The 23254-nt window shown below is 34.1% G+C and overlaps 1 protein-coding gene across 4 annotated transcripts in view; it reads left to right on the top strand.

The window, feature by feature from the left end:
• POT1 (protection of telomeres 1) overlaps positions 1 to 23254 on the top strand; it is a 90252-nt gene that overhangs the window by 23200 nt on the left and 43798 nt on the right. For all 4 annotated transcript variants that reach the window (XM_058529267.1, XM_058529294.1, XM_058529276.1 and 1 more), the window contains exons 5-7: positions 1640 to 1750; positions 2520 to 2567; positions 4485 to 4599. In XM_058529267.1, coding sequence (XP_058385250.1) covers positions 1640 to 1750; positions 2520 to 2567; positions 4485 to 4599 — 274 coding nt within the window. The remainder of the gene's footprint in view (positions 1 to 1639; positions 1751 to 2519; positions 2568 to 4484; positions 4600 to 23254) is intronic.

Raw genomic sequence — 23254 nt, 5'->3', positions numbered from 1 at the left:
AAAATGTTTTCTTCATTGTAAAAGAACTGCTCATTATTCTAAAAGTTTAGATTATACAGAAAACCAGAAAGAAAAATGTGCTTCTGTACCCCTAATGCTTGCAATTAGTGTATTTCTTTCCATATAACATTTATGTTTAAGACGCTTGTAAATAAAATATAAAATAACATGAAGCAGGTTATTTTTTGTTATTTTAAGAGAATTTAGAACTGATAAACCAATGATAAACTTCCCTACTTCTGTTATCTTCCTGTGTTAGTTTGATTAAACGTTTAAATCTTTGACTGAAATCTTGTGTTCATTTAAATCAGAATGTATTGGTCTGAGGTAAACTGAAAGCATTGCATATTTTTCGGTTTTTAAAAGTAATTTGTTCCAGAAGCAGTCTTACTGTTTATTTTATTTCCCTTTAAAACCGCCTAACACATGGTAGAAACATAGAAAATCTTCAGTGAGAGGGAAAATTTTCTCCCATTTGACTATGAAGAGTTGTGGTTATTTAGCATTATTAGCACAGACACGATTATATTTGTAGTCTCACTTGAAGAAAAAAAATGCAGACATTTGCAGAGCTGAAATATCTGGATAGGGCCAGAGATTTTAGAAAGGCAATATAAATATAAGATCCTTCCTTTGATTCACCAACAATTTTGTGTAATTACGGAGAGCTTGTTTGTACCAAGCCCTGTAAATACCAAGCAGAGTGAAACATGACCTCTGTTATCAGGGCGCTCACAGCCTCGTTAATGGATCTAGCTAGAGAATCCTGGGGATTGACACCAGACCCTTGTATGTGCAAAGGAAAATCAGTAATGCAGAAGACTTCCACTTGGTAGAAATTAAGATTGTTGAACAAAGCTGCCTAAAGCCCAGCAATTTTCATATATCTTAAGATTTTTGGGTAAAATTAGAGCAGTAAGATAAAAAATATATATAATGCAGCAGGACACAACTCGTTGAGTTTGTATGTTTCACTATTTGGAAAATAAGAAAAGGAAGATTTAACTAAAGAACGAGAGAGGCAGGGATAAATAGCGAATGGCTGCTTACTACTATTATAAACCTAAGTAGAAAGAAAATATCTCTCTTCTTATTGGTATATAATTGGAAATTTCTTATTTATGTCTGATGCCCCGGATTTATATGCATATAACATATAAATGTTATCTATATATAAATTTATATATGTATAACTTTATAACAATGTGGAATTTTTACACTAGTGACATGCTTTTCTCAATGTAGTTTCTCAACTCTGAGATTTGGCTTCGTTTAAATTCCATTCTTAATACTGTTGGATCATCTGTTATCTCTCTATTGTGTTTATTCATGCAGACTTACATAAATTGAGATAAACATTGATTTTTGAAGTCCCACTAAGTAAAATTTTCTAAGTGATTTAGTTAGTGTTTTCCTGGATGGGGCGTTATACTCATCCTATGCTACATTGTTAAATACCCTTTCAGAGGAGGTGGTAGTCTCAATCTTGTATGTAGAAAGCATCAAACAAGTTTAGGCTAACCAGTTTTCCATTTTATAGCAATGATTCCTATTTTTAAATACCAATAAAAATCAAGATTTATATGGCATTCAGAATGATAGATATTTTGATGACTGAAAACCCTTTTCTCCTATGTAGGACACTATTGCACTGGCTGGATTTATTGTTTTGTCAACAGCATCTACAAGCAAAGATGATAAACAATGTTTGTTTTTGAAAGCATTTGAGGACTTAACATCAACTGTTTATGTAAGTGTATAACTTTTAGTCTTTTAGTCTGTAGTTTTAAGGAGCTAAAGTAATGGAATAGAAGTAGTTTTTCTGTAAATCTGCAGATAACCTATTTAGTCTGATGAAATTATATTAATTGAGTATTTTACTTTAAAAAGTAGAAATTCTTTTCTTGGCTTTATGTTTAGGATGACTCCAGGTGGAAAAGAAAGATACCTTAAAGATATTTGTTAATGAAATTAAAAAAACCTTCACAGACACTCTAGACCTGATCTTGTGTTTTGCAATTATACCATCAGCCTCTTTTGATGATCTACTTGATTTCATTTTAAATTGATCAAGTACCCCTTTTTAGGTAAAACTGGTTTCCTCCTATTTTATTCTTTATGAAGATATTCATCTTCTCTCTCCCTCTTCACCGCCCCCCGCCTTCCCCCCCACACACACATTAGGAAACTACCTATTTGGTCAAGTATGTCAGTAGAGAAGTCAAGTTGGGCCAAGTCATATGTCTACAGGCCAACTTCTGCCTGTTTTTTTCTAGTAGACACAAAGGCATTATATGGGCTAGTGGTGGTCCTGTGATATTAAGCTTCAGTCTGAATTAGACTGAAACTTAGCTTAGACAACTTTGCACGTCACTCTTAATTTGTAAGCCATAACTTTATGCCATTCTAGTGAATTTGAATATTATACAGTTAAGTGTGTAGTTTTACGAAAATTAAAAGTTTGTAATCACATTGGAGGTCATTTGTGTATTAAAAAGCCGTCTCTTTTTTTTTTCCAGGTTTATGTTAAATCCGTAAGAGATTTTTCTACAGAATCAATGTCTTTGGTAAGATGATATTCGGTTTGATTTAGAATATGTGCACATACCCCCACACATGCACTCACATTTAGATACACACATGTATATACAAATATATATGTACATACGAATATATTTTTGATCCACTTTATAGTCTGATTTTGAAATACTATCAATATAATGGGGAAATGTAACCTCTACTTTTTTCATATCTGATAATGTTACATTCAAGTTGTATATTTACCTAGTAATTAATATTTGGCTATTCCGTTGTCTGGAATATCTGCTGATATTTTGCATAAGCTACATACACAGGAAAATTAAAATGGCAAAAAAATTTTACTGTATGAGGACCCTGGGATTTTTACGAGTTTTAAATCTCAGGCAAATTTATTTCTTTTATTTTTTTCTTCAGCTTGTATTTAAACAGATTATTATGTGCTGAATTGTAATTTGACAAATTTTATCATTTTAAGTAAGGAAGTTTAGTATAGTTGTGCTACATTTTGCTTTTTTTTTTTTTTTACCAATTTTTTCAATGTTTTATGAAATTTTCTCTCATAGCGATAGGAAGGTTCCCATTTTTACAGGTGAGCTACCTGTAGCTGAGTGAAAATGGAAAGAAGATAATATATTGATAAAGTTTAATATAAAGTTTGTGTTCTACACAAATCTACAGATTTTAATCTGTAAAATCTGTAAAATCTACAGATTTTAATTTGGAATACTGGTATAATAGTGTAATTTAAATTTGTTATTTAGGAAAACTGTAACCAATAAAAGGATTGATGTACTTTTTAAAAAATGTGAATTAGCCCCAAGTATTAGTATCTCAAATTGTTATAGATTGGTCACCTTCAAATACTTGATATATCTATGAACCCGTAAATGAGGCAGAAGTAAACCAAAGAACTTCTGAACTTGGCAAAAAGGTTTTTCATAAAGCTCAGGTATTCTGAACTATTAGAATATAACTTAGCAGCTGTGCACACATATACAGGCTCCTTTACGTGGAAAGCCAACTTATAATGAAGTTGTTTGTTTGTCATGAATTAACAGGTATGTTACTTGGATGACCATAGTGGTTAGGGTCATTGAGCTGTACTGGCCCTCCCCATTCATCTCTACATTAGGGAGATACTTGTTAAGATAGTATATTAGGTCCAGTTATTTTGTCAGCTGAGTACATATCTTATCTTTTCTGTCCCATATGCTGCCCATTATTTTTTCATCATTGATGAACTACAACTTCTTTTATATCAAAGTTTGATGAAATTTCTAAGCCCTGCCTGTCTTGTGTTTGACGTGAGGGATCAGCTTCTTTGAAAAAGCCAATTCATTTGTTTTGATTTGATTTTTAAAATTTTAACTCTTAGTGTGATAGGAAACCTTATTTCCAATTGAGGGGATGGGTGGGTGATGGCGCCAGATATCTGAACCCTTTTAGGATTGTTTGACTAATATGCAGACATATCCTTGTAAATCACTTACCCTTTTTTTTCCAAACTTATGCACAGTTATCTCAGAAAATTTTTCTTTTCTCTTATTACCATTTTTAATGTCTTTATACCATTTATAAATCAAAACCTGGCTTTATTTCAACTTAAGCAAAATGTTTATAGAGTAAGAAAAAAAAAAAAGAAATATATACTGTAAGTTTTGAAGTCATCTTAATTAGGGTTAAAAACCAGAACTAAAACCGCATTTCTTATAATTGTGTACAAATTACACCATTTATAATGAAAATTATTTTGAAGAAAACTAGTTGATTTATATAGTAACCTTTATTAGCTGTGCTTTTCCTTTTTTCAGGCTACAGCCTCTTTTTAGATACTTGGAAAAAAGGTGGTTAAATGGGTTTTCTAATTTATAAATTTGATCATAACATGATTCTAAAATGTAAATATTTAATATTGATATGTTCACTGTCTTCTCTTTCTTTAGGTTCCAGCAACACATTATGTATATACACCTCTGAATCAGCTTAAGAGTGGTACGATTGTCAATGTCTATGGTGTTGTGAAGTTCTTTAAGCCTCCATATCTAAGCAAAGGAACTGGTAGGTATTAAAATGGGTCAAGATTTTAATGGACTGGAACTGCTTCATTGGTTTCAGGAACACAGCTCTTTTAGTACCCTAAGTCTTAGAAGCTTGCTTCTGATTTATAACTGCCAAACAACACTGATGCATATATTTTGGCCATCTTTATTTACGAAACAAGTATAGTCTTTAGATTCTAAAGAATAAATGAAGGAAAAGGTGCTAAACAGCAACATGACAGCATATGAAAGTATAAAATAGGCTAGAGAAGGTAAATAGACAAATACAGAGTACTATAATACTGTAATGATGGTATGTAAATTACTTTTAATTCTGGCATAGAAGTTAAAAGACAAAAGTATAAAAGAATGACTACTTGTAAACATATGTTAATGGATACACAATATAAAAAGATATGTGACATCAATAGCAAATTGTGTGTTTGGGGGGAGTAAAAGTGTAGAGTTTTTATATGTGATAAAAGTTTATTTTTTATCAGCTTAGGATAGATTATCATAACTATAAGATGTTTTATGTTAACTCCATGGTAACCACAAAGAAAATACCTACAGAAGATACACACAAGAAAATGATGAGAGAATCAAAGTGTTTCACTACAAAAAAAATCAATGAAACACAAAGGAAGACCTTAAGAGAGGAAGTAAGGGACAAAAAAGCTACAAGGCAGACAGAAAACAATTAACAAAATGGCGACCGTAAGTCCTTTCCTATCAGTAATTACTAAGTGTAAAAGGATTAAACATTCCAGTGAAAAGAGGTAGTACTTGGGTTATTTTTAAAGATAATTAAAAAGTATAACCTATTAATTCTATATAATAATGCAAGCTTGTAAACAGATTAACGTATAAAAGAATGAATCAAAAAACCTGAATTTTGGTTTCCTGAGACTTGATATGGTGGACAGACAACACACTTTCACCTTGGTTTAATTCAGTTCAATTAAATTTAACATTTATCGCTATTTAATCTAATCTGAAACAACATCTTTTGTAAAAGGCATCATTGTTTTGTGATTAAGAAAAGCGCTGGGCCGGCCCCGTGGCTTAGCGGTTAAGTGCGCGTGCTCCGATGCTGGCGGCCCGGGTTCGGATCCCGGGCGTGCACCAACGGACCGCTTCTCCGGCCACGCTGAGGCCGTGTCCCACATACAGCAACTAGAAGGATGTGCAGCTATGACGTACAGCTATCTACTGGGGCTTTGGGGGAAAATAAATAAATAAATAATTATTTAAAAAAAAAAGAAAAGCGCTGCCAGTTAAGCTATGCTTCATTGTCAATTGTAAGATGTAGCCATATTTTACAGATGTTAAAAATGAGAAGCGGTGGTGTTGTAGATAAAGACAGTAGTTGTTATCTTCTGCATACCAGGAGCTGTGGCTAATGCTGGGAACATAGAGATGAGCCACATTTTTCACATAGAGAAAAATAGGAACTCTTGCTGAGTTCCTATTTTTAAAATATTTATTAAATTATGCATGTGCAAATTTTATTATTGTGGAAAGAGCTCAAAGTGTACTCTTTAGTGGAAGGGATGGGGGAAAAAATCTTATTTTCGTGTGATGAGAATATTTTGTTAATGTATAATGTGAAGTCTTAGTCTATGTGAAAATGACTGTGTGAAGACTATTAAATCTAGAGATGAGAAGTTTGAAAGAGGTGGTAACTAAGTCTGAAGACCACAAAGAGATGTTTTATTGAAAACTGATGATTTCTGTTTTTTAGCAGACGGGAAAACATTAAACATGAAGGTTGAAGCAGAGAAATTTTTGTTTAAATATGTATTTCTCAAATATTTTCATTCGACTTTACTTTATCCCGTAGTCTACATTCCTTGCCCCATCATAGCGTTCAACATACACTTGTGTACTTTCACCTTAGTAGTTTCTTATCATCAGATTTTTTTCCCCTTAATCTTGTATGTGCCCATTCTGGGAATTCACTATAAAGGTATGATCACTGTGACCTTCTTATAGTTGCAAGAGTTATCAGGCTGGCTTTAATTGGCCTGCCAAATTTAGGAATATGCTGCTTTACTGCTAGCAATGTCCATCTAACTTGGCAGAAGATATAATTTAAAAACTCTTTTTTTGGTGAGGAAGATTAGCCCTGAGCTAACATCTGTTGCCAATCCTCTTTTTCCTGAGAAGATTGTCCCTGGGCTAACCTCCGTACCCATCTTCCTCTACTTTATATGTGGGACGCCTGCCACAGCATGGCTTGATAAGGGGTGCTTAGGTCCACACCTGGGATCCAAACCCATGAACCCTGGGCCACTGAAGCGGAGCGTGCGCACTTAAGCACTACGCCACTGAGCCAGCCCCAAAACTTTTTTGCACTTGATGTGTTGCTAATTTTTGTTGAAAGTTTTCAGTAAATTAATCAGAAAATATATTATGTTTTAAAACGTTGATGACTGAATATTAATTTTAAGTTGTTATTAGACAGCATAATCATGTTTCATTCTGACAGTGTTACTAAATCATGTGTGTTTAATGAAAAAGCATTGGGGAACTATAATATTATATATTCATGTGTATCTTATGTCTCTATCAGATATGTTTATTGGATCCAGTCCCTTAATAAAAAAATTCATGAATAGTAATAAGCCATCTATTATTACAAAGATACCACATTTCTGTATTTCTTCTGAGATACTAAATTAAAATGAATGTCATCAATTTTATCTGAACATATTCATTGAAACTGTAAAATGTATCTTAAGATACAGCAAGATGTCTTGACTACTAGCAAGATGGTAAAGTTTTAAAACTATCTTATAACTTTAGTTACACTTACATTTTTATTTCTGTTGACAGAACCCATCCTTCAACATGTTGCAGGAGAGTCAGAGAGCCCTGATTTTTGTGTTCAGGAAAGGATTAACTTCATTAGTATTACTACCAAGAAGCCCCAGAATAAATGTACAGGAAAAATCCACAGCTGTGCCTTTTTTATATTACATAAAGCAACATTATTTTGCAAATACGGGGCCACGATCTAAATATTACATCTGGATGTACATAACTAGTTATGTGGAGGAAAATTACCTTTATGCCACTCAAATTTAGGTAGAAAGAAAAAAATTTATTCTGTTATATATCATTAGCTAGAATTTTTCATGAAAATTTATTTTATAAATGTTAAATTCAATGTGGTAGAGGCAGTTTGGTGCAATTTAGCATCCTTACTTCTTGACTAAAATTTTTCTCGAAGACTTGCCTCTCATCCTCAGTAGTAATGATTACATATGACCTGTAGCATGTTACTGTGCTATTTCTGGTAGCAAATGCTTTATTTCCCAAGCTTTATATTTAGTCTCTTGGAGGACTTGTAGCTTTTATTTTGCACAAGTCTCAGTCCTCCTGTTAAAAGGACTATAGATACTCACATTCCTATTCAGTTGTGTTAAGATCATCATGAAAACTGAGATTTTCTCAAAGATTATGGAAACAGCATGTATTAAAAGATCATTGAAATCATCAAAATTGATTTTGATAATGGCTCATCAGGAGTACAGACATGGCCTCTTTCACATAGGAAGGCAAGGTCGTTGCTGCCTTTTTAGGATTTTGAGATTTTTTGGCAGTTATCATCTCTGAAAGCCTCACATTTGCTTTTGCTTTGGAGAGCTGGCTAGCTGGAGTTAGGTTTGCAGTTTTTTGCCTTGCACAGATAACATTGGTCATATTTTCTTAGATAACATATAAAGAAGTTGAATTTTAGCTTTGTCTCAGATTTTAAGAAATAGCTTGATATTTGTTTAAACTTGAGAGACATTTACTCTGTTCTTATTGTCTGTCCTTGCTAAATAAGATAAATGTATGCAGGCCGTAAAACATTTGAAGACTTGTTAGTAGTATATGGTTTATGCTTGCTTGTTTAATATCATAATGCCTGCTCACTCTATGAGCCAATGGGAAGGGTAGAGGGAACCCTGTTTCTGCTTACTCTTCTAGTATTTGAGTCCAGAGGAAGGGAGAGAATAGTCAAAATATTCATATCATCATTTTTTGTTGTTCACTTCTTTTATGTTATTCTCTTCCCAGATTTTGAGGCCCTAGAGGTCTTAACCTTTTTGTGCTCCATAATGTGGCACATCACCTGTGGTTTGCCAGCTTACCTCTGGAATGCTTTATGTTCCTAAATTGTTTTTCATACCCTGCCTCCCATTAAAATTCTCCATTTCAGGAAAGCAGTTTGATTAAACTGAACAGTTTTGAATGTTAATGGTATTTCTAGAAGAGACGTTTCTCTTGCTGTTCATTATCTTATAAAAGGATACCTTCTGTTTTAGCCACTTATTGAGTGTTATAATCAAACTTCTTAGAGTAGTATCCCAAACTTTGGACTTCTGAGAGCCCCATCTGTTTTACTTACTTTTAGTTCTTGGGATAGGGTGCTAGGATATAGGGCCCTAGGATTTTTTCTTTTCTTTTCTTATTCTGTAACCCTAGAATGCTATTTTTGGCTGTGTAAAAATATTATTTTCACTTAGGAGAATGATTTGCTATTTATGCATTAATGTCATGTAGCATAATTGAATATTTTTGTTTTGTATGAGTAATATTGGTTGCATGTTAAATGATTATGTGGTTATTTTCTTTTTATTTTTTGAAGTATAAAAATAAATTCCCACATTTTCCGCACTAAAGTGGTTGAAAAAGAATTTATTAATTACTGAATAATCAGTGACTCATTAATATGCCATAAGATCCAGAGCCTTCTGGTTCATCAAAGAGAGATTAAAGCATCTAGTATGATGTGAAATTATATGTAATATTTCACTACAAAAAGAGAAAACCTGCTCTAAAGCATACCTTACTCACCCCTACCCCACCCCAGCATGCCTCTGGGTTAGAAGCTTCCCTGTATGCTCCCAAAGTACTTGTTATGGCACTGATCACAGCGTGATTTAATTATCTGTCTGTCTGACTCTAGCTTCTCTCCCTGCTGTATAGCATTTAGCATAATCCTTAGTATATATCAGACCTTCAGTGTTTAATGGGTGAATGCATGAACATTTAGCTCATATATCTTTATCTGTTTCTATAGTTATTTGGATAATTATGGAAGATTTTTAAGAAAGACTCTTAACATAATGTTGTTAACCTAGAACTTGCAGATTTATCTTTTATTGCCTTATTTTTTCCTAAGATTCTGGTAAGAGAGTCAGTGTTTTGGGGCTTATCCCCTCCATCTTTATTAGGGAAACAAATTTAATAATCAGAACATTCTTCTAGTTGAGTCACAGTAACCTTTATGATGTTATCTTCAGTTTGTGATAAATTTTGGATCAAAAGAAATCTGTCTAAACTTTGAATGTATCATTATAATTTTTAAATTTCATATTTAAGTAAATATGGCATACTGAATTTTGTGTAATAACATCTACAGGCTATTAATTAAGGGAGAAAGGATCTGATATGTGTATTTAAACTCTTTATATTCAAGTTACATTAAAAATAAAACTTTAAAAGTATATACATGGTAGAAAGTGGTGTGTGCTGTGAGAAAAGATAAGTGCAATAGGGAGTTGAAAAGGGGGGGATTACTTGTAGTTGTGGGAATCTGAGAAGGTGCTTTAGCGAAAGCCTGCCTGAATGTGCAGTGCCTTGAAGATTACGTGTAGTTATACCTAACTCCTAAGAGTATTTTTTATGTATTATCTCATTTAATCCTCACAAAACTCTTGTGTGTTATGTTGTCGTCGTTATTCCGATTTTACAAGTGGAAAACCTGAAACAGAGTTTAAGAAGCTTGCTTAAGGTCACAAAAGTGATAGAGTTAGGGTTTGACTTGAAGAAATTCAGGCAACGTAGCGTATGAAGAAAGTCATCATCGTGGGGGCACTCCAGTATTTACACAAGGAATATTAAGTTCAGTTTGTCTGAAGTCTAAAGTGCTTAAAGAGTGATGGTGGAGAATATATTTGGAGATACATATAGTGGCAAATTGTGTTCAGTCTCGTTCCTGGCTAAATACTTAGGATTTATTCTGTATGCAGTGCACAATTCCTGGAGATGTTTTAGGAGAAGAGTGACAAGCCTGAAGAAAAACAACATGGTGGTGGTGTGATAGTATTGTAGAGAGGAAGAGATGGAGATATAGGGATACTGTTAAGAAATTATTACACATGATTATGAAAAAAAGGGACATAAACTTGAGCTGTGATATTGAGAAGGAAGAAGAGGTATGATTGTTAAATAAAATATGGAAGTAGGATCAGTGGAAGTTAGCAACTGATTGGATTTGCCTATTATATTGCTTAATTTATGTTTATGAAATTACTGTAAAATTTTTTAAAAGCCCTGAATGCATATAAATGCTAAGTATTATATTTAATCCAATCAGAAGATATTGAAGTTCTGCTGAATATGTTATTTTTTCCCCCAGTAGATTTTATTTTAATTAATTTATTAACATCCCAAAACAGTTCACCCATTCTGCCCTGCCCCAGCCTCTATCAACCACCAATCTGTTCTTTGTATCTATGAGCTTGGTTTTATATACATATGTATTTATATTTATATATATATATACACAATAAAAAATTTACATATGTAAAATATACAAATCACATATATATATGTGTATCTTAGATTCCACACATAAGAGAGATCATACAGTATTTGTCTTTCTCTGTCTGATGTATTTCACTTAGCATATTGCCCTTGAGGTCCATCCATGTTATTGCACAATGGCAAGACTTCATTCTTTTTTATGGCTGAATAATATTCCAATGTATATGTGTACCACAATTTCTTTATCCATTCATCCATCAGTGGACACTTAGGTTGTTTCCATATCTTGGCTATGGTAAATAATGCTGCAGCAAACATGGGGGTGCATATATCTTTTCAAGTTAGTGTTTTCATTTTCTTCAGATAAATACCAAGACATGGAATTGCTGGATTGTATAGTAGTTCTATTCTTATTGTTTTGATGAACCTCTGTACTGTTTTCCGTAGTGGCTGTGCCAATTTACGTTCCCACCAACAGTGAACAAGAGTTCCATTTTCTCCACATCTTCGCCAACACTTCTTATTTCTAGTCTTTTTGATAATAGCCATTCTAATGGGTGTGAGATGATATCTCATTTTGATTTTGATTTGCATTTCCCTGATGATTAATGATGTAGAGCATCTTTTCATGTACCTGTTGGTAGTAAGATAGCAGTCCAGTTTCATGCCTTTGCATATGACTATCCGGTTTTCCCAATACCATTGATTGAAAAGACTGTCCTTTTTCCATTGTATATTCTTGGCTCCTTTGTTGTAAATTAATTGACCACATATGCGTGGGTTTATTTCTGGGCTCTCTCTTTTGTTCCATTCATCTATGTATCTGTTTTTATGCTAATACCATACTGTTTTAGTTACTATAGCTTTGTATTATAGTTTGAAATCAGGGAGCATGATGCCTCCAGCTTTGTTCTTCCTCAAGATTGCTTTCGCTATTCAGGGTCTTTTATGGTTTCATGCAAATTTTAGGATTGTTCTGTTTCTGTGGAAAATGCCATTGGAATTTTGATAGGGATTGCGTTGACTCTGTAAATCAAGGCAATTGATCTACAAATTGTAGATTTGGGAAGTATGGACATTTTAACAATATTAATTCTTCGAGGCCATGAGCATGGAATATCTTCCCATTTATTTGTGTCTTCAGTTTCTTTCATTAATGTCTTGTAGTTTTCAATATATGGGTCTTTCACCTCTTTGGTTAAATTTATTCCTATTTTTTTTTTTCATGCAATTGTAAATAGAATTGTTTTCTTAATTTCTCTTTCTGATAGTTCATTATTAGTGTATAGAAACACAACAGATTTTTGCATATTGTTTTTGTATCCTGCAGCCTTACTGAATTCATTTATTAGTTCTAACAGTTTTTTGAGTAGTCTTTAGGGTTTCTGTATATAATATCATGTCATCTGCAAATAGTGACAGTTTTACTTTTTCCTTTCCTATTTGTATGCCTTTTATTTCTTTTTCTTGCCTAATTGCTATGGCTAGGACTTCCAATACTATGTTGAATAAAAGTGGTAAGAGTGGGCATCCTTGTCTTGTTTCTGATCTTAGAGGAAGTTTTCAGCTTTTCACCATTGAGTATGGTATTAGCTGTGCACTTGTCATATATGGCCTTTATTATGTTGAGGTACATTCCCTTATATACCTGCTTTGTTGAGAGTTTTTATTATAAGGGGATGTTAAGTTTTGCCAAATGCTTTTTCTGCATCTGTTGAGGTGATGATATGATTTTTATCCTTCATTTTGTTAATGTGTATCACATTGACTCATTTGTGGATGTTGAACCATCCCTGCATCCCTGAAATAAATCCCACTTGATCGTGGTGTATGATCCTTTTAATGTATTGTTGAATTCAGTTTGCTAATATTTTGTTGAGGATTTTTGCATCTATGTTGATCAGGGATATTGGCCTGTAGTTTTCTTATCTTGTAGCATCCTTGTCTGGTTTTCATGTCAGGGTAATACTGGCCTCATAAAATGAGTTGGGAAGAGTTGCTTCCTCTTCTCTTTTTTGGAAGAGTTTGAGAAGGATTGGTATTAATTCTTCTTTGAATGTTTGGTAGAATTCATCAGTGAAGCCATCTAGTCCTGGACTTTCGTTTATTGGGAGGTTTTTGCTTGCTGATTCAATCTCCTTACTAGTGATCAGTCTTTTCAGATTTTCTCTTCCATCATGTTTCAGTCTTGGTAGGTTATATGTTTCTAGTAATTTATCTGTTTCTTATAGGTTGTCCAATTTGTTAGCAGATAATTGTTCATAGTGGTCTCTTATGATCCTTTGTATTTCTGTGGTATCAGTTGTAACATCTCTTTCATTTCTGCTTTTATTTATTTGAGTCCTCTCTCTTTTTTTCTTGGTGAGTGTCTAGCTAAAATTTTGTCAATTTTATTTATCTTTTCAAAGAACCAGCTCTTAGTTGCATTGATCTTTTCTTTCTTTTTTTTTTTTTGTCTCTATTTCATTTATTTTTGCTGTAATCTTTATTTCCTTCCTCCTACTCTTTGAGCTTCCTTTGTTCTTTTTCTAGTTCTTTGAGGTATAAAGTTAGGTTGTTTATTTAAGACTTTTCTTGTTTCTTGAGGTAGGCATTTATCACTGTGAACTTCCCTCCTAGTACTGCTTTTGCTGCGTCCTGTAAGTTTTGGTGTATTACATTTCCATTTTCATTTGTCTCAAGCTTTTTTTTTTCCCCTCCCCAACATCCCAGTACATACTTGTATATCCTAGTTGTAAGTCGTTCTAGTTCTTCTATATGAGCTGCTGCCGCAGCATGGCAACTGACAGACAGGTGGTGTGGTTCTGCGACCGGGAAACAAACCCGGGCTGCCAAAGCAGTGAGTGCCAAACTTTAACCACTAGACCATCAGGGCTGGCTCTCTCAAGGTATTTTTTTATTTCTATTTTGATTTCTTTGACCCATTAGTTGTTCAGTAGCATGTTGTTTAATCTACACATATTTGTGGATTTTCCCCTGTTCTTCATGTTATTAATTCCTAATTTCATACCATTGTGGTTGGAAAAGGTGCTTGATGTGATTTCAGTCCTCTTAAATTTATTAAGACTTGTTTTGTGGCCTAACATATGATCTATCTTAGAAAATGTTTCATATGCACTTGAGAAGAATGTGTATTCTATTGCTTTTGGATGGAATGTTCTGTAGATATCTGTTAAGTCCATCTAGTCTAACATGTCGTTGAAGGCCAATGTTTCCTTATTGATTTTCTGTCTGGTTGATCTATTCATTGATATAAATAGGGTATTCAAGTTTCCTACTATTATTTAATTGCTGTCTGTTTTTCCCTTTAGGTCTGTTAATAATTTGTTTTATATATTTGGGTGCTCCTATGTTGGGTGCATAAATATTTACAAATGGTATATCTTCTTGTTGGATTGACCCCTTTATCATTATGAATGCCCTTGTTTGTCTCTTGTTACAGTATTTGTTTTAAAGTCTATTTTGTCTGATAGAAGTATAGCTACTCCAGCTTTCTTTTGGTTGCTATTTGCATGAAATATCTTTTTCCATCCCTTCACTTTCAGTCTGTGTGTTTCCTTACATCTAAAGTGAGTCTCTTGTAGGTAACATATAGATGAGTCTTGTTTTTTTAATCCCTTCAGCCATTCTTTGTCTTTTAATTGGAGAATTTGGCTCATTTACATTTATAATAATTATTGATAGGTATTTGCTTATTGCCATTTTGTTAATTGTTTTCTGTAGTTCTTCTGTTTGTTTCTTCTTCTCTTGCTCACTTCCTTTGTGGTTTGATGAGTTTCTTTAGTGGTATGCTTATCTTTGTTTCTCTTTCTCTTTTGTGTATTTACTATAGGTTTTTGCTTTGTGGTTACCATGAGGATTACATATAACCACATATCTATAACAGCCTATTATAAGTTGATAACAACTTAAGTTTGATCCCATTGTAAAGCTCAATATTATTACTCTCCTCCACCATGTTTTATGTTTTTGATGTCACATTTTACATCTTTTTATCTTATGTATTCCTTAACTAATTGTTTTGATCATAGTTATTTTTACTACTTTTGTCTTTTAACCTTCCTACTAGCTTTATAAATGATTAATTCTCTACCTATACTATATGTTTACCTTTTCAGTGAGATTTATTCTTTCATATGTGTTCTTGTTAGTAATTAGCACCCTTTCTTTTCAACATAAAGAAGTCCCTTTAACATTTCTTTTAAGGCTGGTTTATTAGTGATGAACTCCTTTAGCTTTTGCTTTTCTAAAAACTCTTTATCTCTCCTTCAATTCTGAATGAGAATGTTGCTGGGTAAAATATTCGTGGTTGGAAGTTTTTTTCTTTCAGCCCTTTGAATATATCATGCCAGTCCCTTCTGGCCTGCAAAGTTTCTGCTGAAAAATCTGCTTATAGTCTTATGGGAGTTCCCTTGCACGTAACAGGTTGTTTTTTTCTTGCTACTTTTCATGTTCTCTCCTTGTTTTTAACTTTTGGTATTTTAATTATAATATGTCTTGGTGTGGGTCTGTTTGGGTTCCTTTTATTTAGAACTCTCTGGGCTTCCTGCATGTCTGTTGCCTTCCCCAGGTTAGGGAAGTTTTCAGCCATTATTTTTTTAAATAAGATTTCTGCCCCTTTCTCTCTCTGTTCTCTTTCTGGAGCCCTATGATGTAAATGTTAGTCCGTTTGATATTGTCCGGTAAGTCCCTTCAGCTATCTTCAATTTTTTTCTTTCTTTTTTCTTTTTGCTCCTCTGATTGGGTGAGTTCCACTGCTTGTCTTTGAGTTGACTGATCCTTTCTTCTGCTTCATCTAGTCTGCTGTTGAACCCCTCTACTGTATTTTTTGGTTCAGTTATTGTATTCTTCAGCTCTTTAACTTCTATTTGGTACTTTCTTATATTTGCCACCTCTTTGTTGAAGTTCTCACTGTGTTCATCCATTCTTCTCCTCATCTTCTCCCCAGCATCTTTGTGACCAGTACTTTGAACTCTTTATCAGGTAAATTACTTACCTCTATTTCATTAAGATTTTTTTTGGTAGGTTTTATCCTTTTCATTCATTTGGAATATATTCCTTTGTTTATTCATTTTGCTTGACTCTCTGGGTTGATTTCTGTGCAGTAGATGAAACAACCACCTCTCCCAGTCTTGAAGGGGTGGCCTTGTGTAGGAGATGCACCTTGGTGTTCGACCCTGCCCTAGCTCTTGGTTGTCTCTCAAACCTTTGTCATTGTTGAAGCAGCCAACTTTATAATGCCTCCCAGTAGTTGAGGATGTGTCAAGACCTGTCAGTGCCCCGTAGGGGAGGATCTCAGCACCTAGATCAAGGTGGTTAGAAGCCAGACACTCAGGCAGCAGCTTTTAAAAGTATGCAAATATGTGCAGTCCTGTGAGACTACAAGCATAAGCCCCACTGTCTGCCAGAGCCAGGCGATCTGGAGGTGTCCTTTAAGTGGCAACTCTAGAAATCAGGGCTCCAGGCAGGTGTAAAAGCTCTTTTCTGGTGATATTGGTGAGCTGGAGCAAGGCAGAGGGTGAGCACCAAGATGGTGTCCACAGCCTCCGTTCCTTGAGAGCACCTCTGTAGGCCACTAAATGTGTGCCAGACCTGAAGCCTGCCCCTCAGACCAAAGCTTCAGGACAAGCGAAGAGGCATCCTTCGCAGAAATACAGGGGAGTGTGCCTCAGTCCCCTCTCTGTGCAGTGCTGTGGAGGTAGTAGCCGGCCAAGAACCATCTCTCCAATTGCCATGGTCCTCTGGGACTCAGGAATGCAAGCCCCCTTGGCCACCAGAGCAAGGCAATGAAGGGGTGTCCTTTCTGGGTGACACTGATTATTACAGTCTCTCTTGCCATCCTCCAGAGCGTTAGTATCTCCCAGAAGAAGCTTTTAACGTGTCTGGTGCCCCAGTTTTTGCAGCTGTTGCCTAGGGGACATTTTTTTTTTTTGGTGAGGAAGATTGGCCCTGAGCTAACATCTCTCGTTAATCTTCCTCCCTTTGCTTGAGGAAGATTGTCCCTGAGCTAACATCTGTGCCAATCCTCCCCTATTTTTTGTATGTGGGATGCCGCCACAGCATGGCTTGATAAGGGGTGTGTAGGTCCGTGCCCAGGATCCCAGCCAGGAACTCCAGGCTGCCGAAGCAAGCGCGCAAACTTAACCACTACGCCACCGGGCCGGCCCCAGCCAGTGATAATTTTTAAAATATAAAATTAATAATGAAAAGAGATTAAAAACATTATGATATAGTACACTGAAGGTGTATGTGAACCACAGAAATTTACCCTTTTGTTTTGTGAAATTTGTGTTGCCTGTATTCTTCAGGGGCATGCCCCTCTAAATAATAATATTGTAGCTATTATTTACTAAATTCTATTATATCTTTTATATATGATTGTCATTTATGCTATACAGGATAGCCGAAATGTGATGTAGTGTCTTCTCTATTTTACAGATGTGGAAACTTGGGTCAGAATGGCACATGTTATGCTTTCCCCTGCTCCAAAGTCTTTTAAACAAATCACATATATCGCTAGTTACTGGCCCACAGTATCACACTGTTTAGGAGTGCCACTTGTCCGTGGGCATTGCTGGCCGTTGCTCATCAGTGTGAAACTTGACACCCAATTTTATAAGTCTTAGAATCAGCAAAACAAGAGTCAGATGGGTTAGTTGAGAAGTATTCTTAGGGTAATAATCTAATTGGTAGCTGTACTAGTAACTTCCTCTTTCAAACTTGAGTAGTTTTTGGTTGTGATTATGAATAGGTTAGAATAGTTTTAATGGTACATAAAAACTGAAAGAAAAATATAAACAAGGAAGATAAATAATTAATATCTAAAAATTGCATGGCACTTAAACTGTAATACATACATTTAGTTCCTTAAAGCAGCTATTTAACCAGATACTGAGGGTCTTTTTTTTTTTTTTACAGCTTTATTGAGATACCATTCACATATAATTGACCCATTTAAAGTATACAGTTCAATAGCTTTGAGTATATTTATGGGGTTGTGCATCTACCACCACAATCAATTGTAGAACATTTTCATGTCTTCCAGAAAAAAACCTGCACCTCTCAGCCGTCAAGGCTTCAAACGCCCCCTATTCCTCTCAACCCTAGGCAACCACTAATCTACTTTCTGTCTATAGATTGCTTATTCTGGACTATTCATATAAATGGAATCATGTACTTGGTCCTTTGTGACTTGCTTCTTTCACTTAGCATAGTGTTTTCAAGGTTCATCCGTGTTGTGGCATGTATCAATATTTCATTTTTTTATTGCTGAATAATATTCCATTGTATGGATAGACTACCTTTTATTTAACCATTCATCGCCTGATGGATGTTTGGGTTGTTTCCATCTTTTGCTATTACAAATAATGCTGCTATGTACATTCTTATATATGGTTTTGTTGGACATATGTTTTCATATCTCTTGGGAATATACCTGGGAGTGGAACTGATAGTCCTTTTTGAGTGTTTTTGTCTCTTAAACAGTTTTTCTTGTTAGAAATAATTGTTGAGTTGCTTTGAATATCATGATCTTTTGTATTATACTAATATATATGTATTATACTAATATATAAATAATATTATTATTTCATCTCTGTTATTCTATTTATGCTTTTTTCTCTTTCCTACCTCCCGTGATCTTTTGCAATGTAATAAAAACATGAGGGGAAATGATGAAACCTCACACCAGCATAATAAAGGGAGTGCTGTTGTGTAGTAAGTTTCCTCATAAAACGAATAAGATTGCAGCATGTAATATTGCCTTGATTGAGTGATTTGCCTTCATAGCTTTTACGTGAGTGTTTGAATAATAAGCTTTTATATATTAGAAAACTGTTGCTGAAATACTTACTGGTTTAAAAACACGAGTGCTGTAGTAGATAAAAAGGAGGTGAAACAACTTTCATGGAGGAATTTTTTGTGGATTATATAATTTATGCATTCATGCTTCCTTGATTAAAGACCTTGCTTAGCTGAACTACTAGCTTTCCCTTATAATAAAACTCCAAGGCAATTTATGCTTAATCATACTGAGGAAATTAGGTGAATTGATCAAGGTTGCAGAATATAGGGCTTAATTTATCATTTGTTATCTTTTTCAGATTTATATCAAGTTAAGTGAAGTATTACCTAAGTGGTAAATAAATACTTTGTCAACAGTTTAAATATGAAGTCTTACTGAATCATTAAAGTCAATATTTTATTAAAAGTTTATATATTTTTAGAGATTATGCACTATTTAAGTAAAGTAAGAAAGAATACTGATTTATTAAAGATCTTTCTACACACCCTTCCCTGCCTTCCCTGCTGTTGATAGCTATTAAGAAAATAGAGTTAAATTACCTTTTAGCTTTGTAACTTTATTACTGAAATATGAAGTTGTAGGTTGTCAGTAATTTCACAAGTTTAGTTTTCCTTCATTTGAGAATGAGTGAAAAATGATGCATGGGGAAAATAAATACTTTTACTATTTTATATAGTCATTACTGAAGGATTATTTGTTTGGTAGAACACTTCACTTCCTTGGAGCAGTTGGATAAAATTTATTTTAGTAGTTTGCCTTATTAGTATTTGTTAAAATGAGGGACATGGTTTCCAGTCATGTTATAAATCTGATGCTAATTCAAAGAACCTGAAAGCTATTTAATATTTCATTTAGGGGTCCTCCTGGTGGTGTAGTGGTTAAGTGCGCGTGCTCCTCTTTGGAAGCTTGGGGTTCGCAGGTTCAGATCCTGGCTTTGGACCTACACACTGCTCATCAAGCCATGCTGTGGCGGTGTCCCACATACAAAGTAGAGGAAGGTGGGCGTGGATGTTAGCTCAGGGCCAGTCTTCCTCAGCAAAAAGAGGAAGATGGACAACAGATGTTAGCTCAGGGCCAATCTTCCTCACCAAGGAAAAAAAAACAAAAAACGTTCATTTAGATTGCTGCTTGTCTTTATTGTTCTTGAGAGCAAATTATTGGACAGATTTTTTTTTAATGCCACTTGTCTCTTGAATCTGAATTTTTGTTTCCTTCTTTTTTAAGTAAATTCATTTTTAAATACAAAATATATAAAAATGGTGTTTTATTTTGAAACTCCTCATTATTTTATAGATGACATTAGGAGATTCTAAGAACACCCTCATGTGTAATTATGCCATTCTAGAGAGCTTGCTTTGTAGCAGGTAGATGATATTTTGCAAACTTGCTATTGGAAGTCTATTTGAGCCTGAATAGAGTTGTGCATGTGCTCATGCTTGCAAAGAAAATGCTTCAAGTTATATTTAATATACTAAGAAGAAAACTTGAAATGAGATATTTTTAAATTCTGTTTTTATGATCCTTGATGTTAAGAAAGTAGTTCTTTATTTGATAGTTCTATAATTAACTATATACACATCTGTGTATGTGTATATATTTACATAATATATTTTTTTTTTTTTTACAATTCAGAAATAACCCAAACAATACAAGTTCTTTGGTAAGAGTGGTGACATGATGGAAATCTTTCAAGAATGCTATGCTAATTGTTGTTTGTAGTTTAGTATGGGGAAAAAAAAATCTGAAGGTAAGAAAAATAATTCCAGATTTTAATAGTAGTCCAAAATTGGAGCTCTAGAAATAGAGAAATAAGCAAATCTGAGAAATAACGTACAGGGGAGTTTTATAATTTTTCAGTTTATCTTTTCAGTACGTGGTATTTCTTTTTGAGTGCAATGTATGTGCCCCTTTCCTTAGTGAGCACACCAGATATTTATAGTATACATTGCTATAATTACTTGAATCAGGCAAAACAGTTTAATTCATTGATGTGGAGTCTTAAGCTTTGTTGTGAATACTTTTGAAGTGCTCACTGGAAGTGTTACATAACACAAAATTACAATGAGTATGGATATATTAATGTTACCATTTGAATTTGTAGTATGAGTATTTGAAGACAAAGTCATTTTAAAACAATAGAAATTCTACTGAAATGTATAATTTTTAAACAAATTACTTAAAAGTAGATTATCTTTCAACTTTCTTCAAAAACTTTTTAACTTTCTGAAAGTTATGTGGTAACCCCAGCTCCCCCATCTCCCTTATCTCCCTTTCCCTGAATAAAAACACAAACAAAAAATTCTTTTTTGGTTAAAAAAAGAAAAGGATAAAAAAAGTAGAGGTTTGGAATAGAAAAACCGGTTAAAATTAATTTATGCATTGGAATATTTTTTTTTTTTTTTTTTGTGAGGAGATCAGCCCTGAGCTAACATCCGCCAATCCTCCTCTTTTTTTGCTGAGGAAGACGGCCCTGGGCCAACATCCGTGCCCATCTTCCTCCACTTTATATGGGACGCCGCCACAGCATGGCTTACCAAGCAGTGCGTCGGTGCGCGCCCGGGATCCGAACCAGCGAACCCCGGGCCGCCGCAGCGGAGCGCGCGCACTGAACCGCTTGCGCCACCGGGCCGGCCCCTGGAATATTTTTTATAATTGTTTTATGCTTTAATTTTTTACTTTTAGAAATTTGAAATGTTTTGCTTTATTTGGAAAACTGTAAAAACTGCATAGGATTGTGTATTTGCTTGGATATTATTACTAGTTGAAAAACCATAAGTTTGACTCTTAGAGTAGAATGATAAACTAAATACATATTCTCTGCTTTGCAGAAATGTCATAATAAGAAAGTTTGTATTTTAGGCTATTTGAAAGATTTATTGTCATTTATATGCATTATATAAATTAGGCTTAAGCAAAAGATTATTGGGAGCATGTAGCAGCAATCGAATAAGAACTGAAAAATCCAAATGAATTTCTATCAACACTAGAAATAGTTTTGATCATTTAGTAATAAACAAAACGTGTACTCCCGCAGTCTCCACCACTACCTCAATAGCTATCCATCAGTTTTTAGCAGACTCCTCAGGCTTCTGATAACTCCTCTCAGTTTTCCAGTTTGCATGATACTTTTGAAAGGCCAGTGTCATCACCCACAATTACCTTCTATAGCTGAAAATAACATTCATATAGAGTTATAGATAGGAGAACACTCCAAATTGAGAAAAGAACAGAAATCCAAACTATGGTTTATTTATTTATTATCCTTCATAATATTATCCTTTATAATACTGTCGAACTATTTTCTTTCTTTCTTGGTTCTTTTGAGATAAGTTTATTAACACCTTTTAAATTCTTGTATGATTAATTCAGAATTTTTTGAGAATTTAACAGATCAAAAGATTCTATAAAGTTGTTCCAGTCAAACAACTAATGAAAATGCAGTTATGAAGAAAATATTTAATTAAAAAATATAAAACCCTACTTGTTTTCCTCAGCATTTTATAAAAATATTTAAATATACAGAGTATTGGAAGGAATTATACGGTGAACACCCATATACTAACCATCTTTAGTGGGTCTGTTCATTGATTTCTTTTTTGATCCACTTCAGAGGAAGTTGAAGATATCAGTACACATCATCCCTAAATATTTCATCATATATGTCAGTAACTATCAATAACTAGAATTCGGTATTTATTTCATTTTTTTTTTGAGGAAAATATTACATACCATGAAATGTATGGGCATTTTGTTTAGTCGGTCCACTTAAATCCACCACATGTAGTATAAGTTTATGAATATCTGCTTTTGTCTATCCATAATGATATAAAACCAAATACCATAATACTTTTGGACCCTTTTTAAAAAAATTAAAAGCTTTGATTGTTATTTTATTGCTTAGAAATACTCATTTGTGTAGGAAATAGTAAATACAGGTCTATAAACTTTAGTATAAAGAAGATGGAAACTGTATTAGACTTTTCTGATTGCCTTTGAGGTTTCGCTATAAAAGTTGCCAGTTACTTGCCTTGTTAAGGACAGGTTATAAGGATACATATTTTACACAGGTTTTATCCCACCCAGTTGCTTCAAAGTTTATTTGGGTTACTTGGTTTTATAGTTTATGTAAATTGGGACGTATTCTTCAGGATGGCAATTGCCCCATACTCATTTTCTGGGCGAGTAAGGATGCCATCCCTCTTCTACTCCCCTGCAGGAGGGGTGGGAGATGTCAAGGTAGCAATTGGTTTGACATCACGAAGCATCAAAATGGGAATTTACTCTTGATTTTTTTTCGTATTCTTGTAAGTAACAGCAAAGAGGGAGA

Source organism: Diceros bicornis, chromosome 3 (assembly GCF_020826845.1).
Source record: "Diceros bicornis minor isolate mBicDic1 chromosome 3, mDicBic1.mat.cur, whole genome shotgun sequence".
Classification (NCBI taxonomy): Eukaryota; Metazoa; Chordata; class Mammalia; order Perissodactyla; family Rhinocerotidae; genus Diceros; species Diceros bicornis.
The sequence above is the reverse complement of the archived record's forward strand: the minus strand, read 5'-3'. Positions and strand labels throughout refer to the sequence as shown.